The sequence below is a fragment of the Myotis lucifugus genome, unplaced genomic scaffold (genome assembly GCF_000147115.1).
Source record: "Myotis lucifugus unplaced genomic scaffold, Myoluc2.0 scaffold_640, whole genome shotgun sequence".
NCBI lineage: Eukaryota > Metazoa > Chordata > Mammalia > Chiroptera > Vespertilionidae > Myotis > Myotis lucifugus.
Window position 1 is genome coordinate 237,207 of NW_005871688.1, and position 7,607 is coordinate 244,813.

The window sequence follows — 7,607 nt, forward strand, 5'->3', positions numbered from 1 at the left end:
AGTGAATGGCAACATCTTCCCTTTGTCTAATGAATGAGCAGTGGGTATCTTTCCCAGAAACTGTATCCACCTGCTTCTGCCCCCCGCCTTCCTTGCATTTGATCCTTTTTGATTCAAAGGTTTTATTCCAGGGTTTTGTTAAAGAAAATAAAGGTACATAGCAGGTGGGTCCAGGGTGATTTGCAACCAGAGGCTGAAGTCTTTAAAAGGAAATGTTGTTAGTTTTAAATGTCAAAATAAAAACATAGACCAGAAATGTTTGTCTCTCTCCCCCCCCCCTCAACTCCACAATATCATGGATATAACAATATAAAAAGAATTTCCCTTTGCCCCAAATGAAAACTAAAAGGGATTTGGGAACCTGAGTCCTTATTCAGGCTCTTTTACCCTTGAATAAGTCACTTTCCTTTCAGGATCCCAAGAATCCATTCCCTTCAAGCCAGACATTGTTCAGGCGAAGAGGGCCTCATGCCTAGATGATAACGTTTTCATTTAGTTCAGTGCCTCCCATTAATTTTGACTGTACTTTTCAGAAGAATTGTGCTGGCAAAATATGAGAGATTCTCAAAAAAATGGATCCAGTATTGGAGGTTTTATCATTTGGTCTTTGTGTCAGCAGTACAAAGACCCACCTCCAAGAGATCCCAGGGGCTCTTGAGCCAGCTGGGTGGGGAGGGGACGCAGACAAAGCTCATGCTCACAGTCTAGACCTGGCTGGAACGTCTCTATGGGGTGAGGTGGGTACACTCCCATACAAATGACATTCTGGAAAAACAACCTACCTGGATTGAAGTAAAAAATAATATTTAATAAATCCTGGTCTCCCCACGTGATGGCATTCTTGTACTTCTGGTATAGAGGGTACAGCATGTCGTCCCAAGCCAACCCTGTTGGAATCATGCTGTTCTGGAAAAGAGGAAACCATCGGAGCAGCTGAAGCAAAGAAAATCCATCTTGTCCACTGAGAAACAACGTAGAGGGACTGGGCCCCTCTCCCCCCAAAAGCAAATAGAGGAGAGGTCCTGCTGACTTCAAGGCACCGCACAAAGCGAAACAAGGCTGTGGATGGCAGGGTTGTAAATGTGCCCATGGACACTAGGTGGGCCAGGAACTGGTAGTTGGGACATGATTTCTACTTAGAAAATCAGGCCCCAGAATGAACCTCTTTCTCATGCTTCATCCTGACCTCTGCAGTGAAGGAGCAGAATAGGAATAACAGCATTATGGCAGCTTAAGGAAAAACACACGTTTCTTGTCTTAAAATAATAATTTAATTTAAAAAATAAAAGCAACACATTCACAGACTAAATATTCAAACAGCATACAAAGATCTAAAATACACTAAAAGTACTCTTCCTCCATCCTCCTACAATTCCCATTTCCACTTTCCCTAGAAGTATCTACAATTAACAATTAATAGTCTCTTAGGTGTTTTTCTGGAAATTTCTAAGTCATAAAAGGAATCATACCCTACAATATCATGCTCTGTTCTATTTTAATTTTTTCACTTAATACTGTTTAGAGATCTTATTTATCTTACTTGTAGATTTACCTAATTCTCTTTTTTTTGTTTTGTTTTGTTGTTGTTAACCCTCACCCGAGGATATTTTTCCATCGATTTTTAGAGAGAGTGGAAGAGAGAGGGAAAGACAGAAAGAAACATCAAAGTAAGAGAAACACATTGATTGGTTGCCTCCTGCACGAGCCCTGACTAGGGCCTGGGGTGGAGAGGAGCCTGCAACCCAGGTACATGCCCTTGACTGGAATCGAACCCGGGACCCTTTGGTCTGCAGGCTGACACTATCCACTAAGCAAAACCGGCTAGGGCTACCTAATTCTTTTTAATAGGAGGATTATTTTTGACTAGTTCTCTATTTTTGTTCAGTTAGGACCGTTCCCATTATTTGCTGGGATAAAAAATGAGACCATGTACAGCCTTGTACAAACATCTGTGTACATAGGTAAATACACCCTGCGGCGATTCCAAGGACAGTCCCCAAGGGTTTTGAAGCACTGGATACACTCGGAGTTCAAACATGACAGGACTCAGAAATGCAGCGCAATAGTCCTGAAGGGAAACTCCGCTGAAGCTTTAGATTCAATTACCCCCTGGGCTTTTCCTGAGCAGACAAATATCCCACAATTCTCCAAACACCGTTCCCTGGCTCCTTCCATCCTTACTTGTCGATTTCCAAATCAGCACACTGACTCTCCGGAAAAGACAAAATTCCAAATTTTAAACAAGGAAAATAAAGTACTTCCTTACCTTGAACCGGGCACTTCTTATACGAGTTAAATTCATTAGCATGACTCCCGAATTAACTCCCGCGGAGCCATAAAAAGGGTGCTGAGCAAAGCGGCTGTACCAGCCGATCTTGGGGATTTCATGCTCAGGGGCCATGGCTGCAAGCTGGGTGGAGTTAAACTGCCGCAGGAGCTTCCAGATGTCGTCGACGGGTCTCAGAAAGAGAACGTCAGTGTCCACGTAGAGGAGCGAGTCCACATCCTTTAAAATCACCTTGTGTGTGACAGGGAAGGGGAGGAGGGAGAAAACAAGTCAGGGACGAAGGAAGTGGCCTGATTTCAATAATGCCACCGATTTTCATCAATTAAGGTTGAGTTTTAGAAAGGGTACCACTCTCAGCTCCCATACCTCCATCTCCTTTGACTTGAATGGTAAGTATCAATCAAGGGGTAAAGACTCAAAGGAAGATCTCGATCTAGATTGGTCCCATTTCAGGGCCCAGGATTCTACTTGGTAAAGGCTGAACTTCCAAAGGAATGAAAACATCAGCAAATTACTGTGGCTCTGTCTTCTTCCCTTCTCCCATAAGGCCATCTGTTTTTCTCTTCTTGGAACAGTTCGGTCTGGCATTACACAACTTGAAGTGGACAGTCTCAAAACCAGCTCACCCATGCTTTGGAGTAAATATTCTGCCTCCGGATCCATTTGTTTCTAGTGTTGATGGGTATGGCTCTGCATCTTTTTGAAATATATTTTGAGCCAAGATTTAGACTTGGGAACAGGCAAACTTTTTCTCTAAAGGGCCAGAGAGTAAATATTTTAGGCTCTTTTGAACCCATGCAACTCTGCCATTGCAGCACAAAAGCATCCATCGACAATGTGTCAACAAATGAGTATGGCTGTATTCTAACAAAACCTTATTATTTATTCTAATAACATATTATATGAAATTTGAATTTCATATAATTTCCAAATCTTACAAAATCTTCTTTTGAATTTTCAACATGGGAAATGTAAAAGCCACTCTTGGCTCATAGGCTATGATTTGTTACCCTCTGTTGCAGGTCATGCAAGCAAAACACTTAGTAAATGAGTTCTCCTTTGCTAACTGCGTATCTACCAAAGTTTGCACGGGGGCTCTAGACTACAAAGCTTTCATTAGTAACCGTGTAATCTGCCTTGCTTTGCCCTTGTTCCCCAAATTTAGTAGATTAAACCAAAGAAGGATTTGAACCCTTCTGGATCCCTGGCCCAACATCATCCTAACACCATCACAGCCCTTGTTATAGATAGAATGCCTGTGTCTTTCCAAAATTCATATATTAAAGCCCCAACACCGCCCCCTCCATGTGATGGACCTTGGAGATGGGACGTGGGCAGTCATTAGGATTAGATGAGGTGAGGAGGGCAAAGCCCTTATGACCGGATCGTGACCTTTTAAGAGACAACAGAGATCTAACTGTTCCAAGAAAAAAAAACTAAGAGAGAAAGATAAGCGGCCTTAATGGAGGTTGGAAAAACCCGAGCCACAAGAATTTGCTGCTGTTTTCATTCCTTTGAAAGTTCAACCCTTACCAGAGAGCGTGTCCTCTCTCTTCACCATGTGACAACACAAGAGGAAGGCAGCCTTCTGTAAGCAAAACAGGGGGCTCTCCAGAACCCAGCCATGCTGGCACCAGACTTCAGGCTTCCAGGCTCCTGAACCCTGAAAAAATAAGTTTTGCTAATTAAGCCACCAGTCTGTACTATGAAGAGCCGTTTGTTATGACAGCTGACAAAGGCAACCCTTCATTGGGATCCCCAATATGTAATCCCGAGGAGCAGGTGCAGATGACATGCCACAGAGGCTTCATTCTTGAATAATTTAAAAGCTCACTTGATTAGCCACCGGATTTATCTTTCTCATCGACTAGAGGAATAGATTTTACAAACTAATAAAATGAAAAATAATCATCATCTACCATTTCGTAAAAGATTATGTTGACATCCATTTTAATAATTCACAATTAGGATAAATGCTTTAATTGAGGACACAAACTTAAAAAACACACCAGCCTTTCTTTTTCCTCTATTTTTCCAAGGAAAGGGAACCACCTTGCCATGGAGGAGCATTAGCCTGCTGACTATTTTAAAGCACAACTACAGAGTGCTGTCGAGGAAAGGAGGGCTCTACACAAGTACTAGTAAACTCATGTTATAATACTAATTCGGTGTCACATGTAAATACAGTTATGAGGTCTTGCATGTGCAAGACCCATCCCAAGGACTCAACATGCTGCCAATTTATTTTATTGAAAAGGAACAATAAAGCACAGAAAAGTCCTCTATTTAAATTCATGTGTCAAAAATGCTAATGACTGCTGGATTTTGGCTAATAAATTATAGAAAGATAAAGTCACTTCCTAGGATGTGTTTAAGGAAATAAGAGACTGCATGGTGTTCCAGTGAAAAAGCTAATTTAGAAACTGAATCAGAGAGAAAACTATTCCCACTCATGTGAGCTAGTATATATTTGTCATCATGACTGATTAGCCAATAAGTTCTGAATAAAAATATATAACATTGATGTTTTAATCAATTAAGGGTTATGCAGACATCTGCTCCAAAAATTTAAAGTCAATGGGATTGATTAATTTAATTTTTCTTGGCCTTACATTATTTTTTAAAAATATATTTTATTGACTTTTTACGGAGAGGATGGGAGAGAGATAGAGAGTTAGAAACATTGATGAGAGAGAAACATCGATCAGCTGCCTCCTGCACACGCCCTACTGGGGATGTTCCCGCAACCAAGGTACATGCCCTTGACTGGAATCGAACCCAGGACCCTTCAGTCCACAGGCCGACGCTCTATCCACTGAGCCAAACCGGTCAGGGGCGGGCGTTACATTATTGTTGTTGTTATTATTATTACTTTCTTCAATAAAATAAATTTGTTGCCATCCCTCTTTAAAACAAAAAAGAAAACAGACACACTTGAAGAAGGTCTTGAAAAGGAAAACTACAAGTTCTGCAGGATTCCATCATGAAGCTACAGGCAATACCTTTAATCAACAGAGAAAAACACAAGTTGCCCCAGACTGTATAATATCAGAACAGTCTTAGTGTACAATTTTATCCCACCAATATCCTATTCTGTGACATGCAGATTGCTCCTCTTTTTTACTATTATAAAAAACAGCAAAATGAGTGTCTTTTTAGGAAAATTTTTAATCACATAGTGTGGCATAAGTATATTAAAGTAAATTTCCTGACAAGTTATTCTTCTTTGTCCTCTGTTACCAGGCCCCCTCCACAGAGGTAGGCAATGTTATTGAATTGCTCAGAGTTGTGCCAGAGACCTTTTGTGCATCCTATATAAGCATAGTATGAAAACTGTCCCCTCGACCAGGAGTTGTCTGGGAGTTTGACCAGGGGGCGGGGCTGGCCAAGGGAAGGGAGGGAGGCCCCATCTGGTAGCTGACAGCCGCTAAGGACCCTACCAGTGCATGAATTTTGTGCACTGGGCCTCTAGTATAAGAATAAATAGCTAGGCATATACAATTCCTCTTTTATGCTACAAATGATAGCATACATGATATTGTCATCTCATTTGTTTTATTTTTAAAATATATTTTTATTGATTTCAGAGAGGAAGGGAGAGATAGAAACATCAATGATGAGAGAGAATCATTGACTGGCTGCTTCCTGCACACCCCATATTGGGATGGAGCCCCCAACCTGGGCATGTACCCTGATCAGGAATCTAACTGTGACCTCCTAGTGCATAGGTTGATGCTCAACCACTGAGCCACACTGGCTGGGCTCATTTGTTTTATTTTTAAAAAATAAAAATAAATAAATATAGTAGGACCATGCCGAAACCGGTTTGGCTCAGTGGATAGAGCGTCGGCCTGCGGACTGAAAGGTCCCAGGTTCGATTCCGGTCAAGGGCATGTACCTGGGTTGCGGGCACATCCCCAGTGGGAGATGTGCAGGAGGCAGCTGATTGATGTTTCTCTCTCATCGATGTTTCTGATTCTCTATCTCTCTCCCTTCCTCTCTGTAAAAAATCAATAAAATATATTTTTTAAAAAAAATATATAGTAGGACTTTTAATATCAGCAAATAAAAATTTCATTTATTATTTTTTATTCCTGTACAGTATTCCATTGTGTGGATCTACCAAAATTTATCTAGTTATCTACTGTAGAACACTTAGGTGTTTCTCAAGCTTTTTTATTACAATGTCACAATGAAAAACCTCATATTAATTCATTTCAAACACATATGAGTGTATCTTTAGGATAAACTCATTAAAATGTAATTCCTTAGTCAAAGAATACATGCATTTTTACATTTTCAAAAAAAATTTTTTATTGTAGAAAGCATTACATATGTCCTCTCTCCCCATTGTCCTCTCCCAGCCTGCCCTCACCCCCCGCCCCAGCCCCAGCCGTCACACCCCCCATTGTCTGTGTCCATTGGTTATGCTTATATGCACACAAGTACATATAAGCATTTATCTCTTATCTCTCCCCGATCCCCCGTCATGCTCATCCTCCCCTACCTTCCCTCTGAGGTTTGACAGTCTGTTCAATGAATCTGTGTTTCTGGATCTGTTTTTGTTCATCAGTTTATGTTGTTCATTATAGTCCACAAATGACTGGGATCATGTGATACTTATCTTTTTCTGACTGGCTTATTTCACTTAGCATAATGCCTCCAGGTCCATCCATGCTGTTGCAAATGGTAACAGCTCTTTCTGTTTTACAGCAGCATAGTATTCCATTGTGTAGATATAACCACAGCTTTGTAATCCACTGATGGGCACTGAGGCTGTTTCCAAATCTTCGCTATTGTAAATTGTGCTGCTGTGAACATAGGGATGCATATGTTTTTTTCTGATTGGTGTTTCTGTTTTTTGGGGATATATTTCTAGGAGTGGGGATCAAATGGTAGTTCCATTGTTAATTTTTTGAGGAAACTCCATACTGTTCTCCACAGTGGCTGCACAGTCTGCATTCCCACCAGCAGTGCACGAGGATCGTTTTCTCACATCCTCACCAGTAGTTGTCATTTTGTTGATTTGTTGCTAATAAGCCAATCTGATGAGGGGGGCAGGCACCATCAGTGGTGGGCTGGAATCTGCATCTCTCAGATGATTAATCACCTTTGAGATGGTTAACGAATGTCGAGCGGGCCTTCCAAATGTCTCTTGTCCAACAGTATGACAGTTGCCCACCGGCACCTATTTTTGACCGTCTACCCAATCTTTTATTTGTTAATTAATCGTCCTTCTTGTTAGATTGTGTTGAGTTCCGCTAAAAATTTTGGAGGACTAGCCAAAGCTGGGTTGCCTCGGGAGAGAAGAGGACCCGAC

At 41.2% G+C, this 7,607-nt stretch overlaps 1 protein-coding gene across 1 annotated transcript in view; it reads right to left on the reverse strand.

The window, feature by feature from the left end:
- Positions 1-7,607, reverse strand: part of GXYLT2 (glucoside xylosyltransferase 2) — a 95,791-nt gene that overhangs the window by 59,869 nt on the left and 28,315 nt on the right. The window contains exons 3-4 of the mRNA XM_023746249.1: positions 2,267-2,518; positions 783-906 (exon numbers count right to left, since the gene is read on the reverse strand). Of these exons, the coding sequence (XP_023602017.1) occupies positions 783-906; positions 2,267-2,518 (376 nt within the window). The remainder of the gene's footprint in view (positions 1-782; positions 907-2,266; positions 2,519-7,607) is intronic.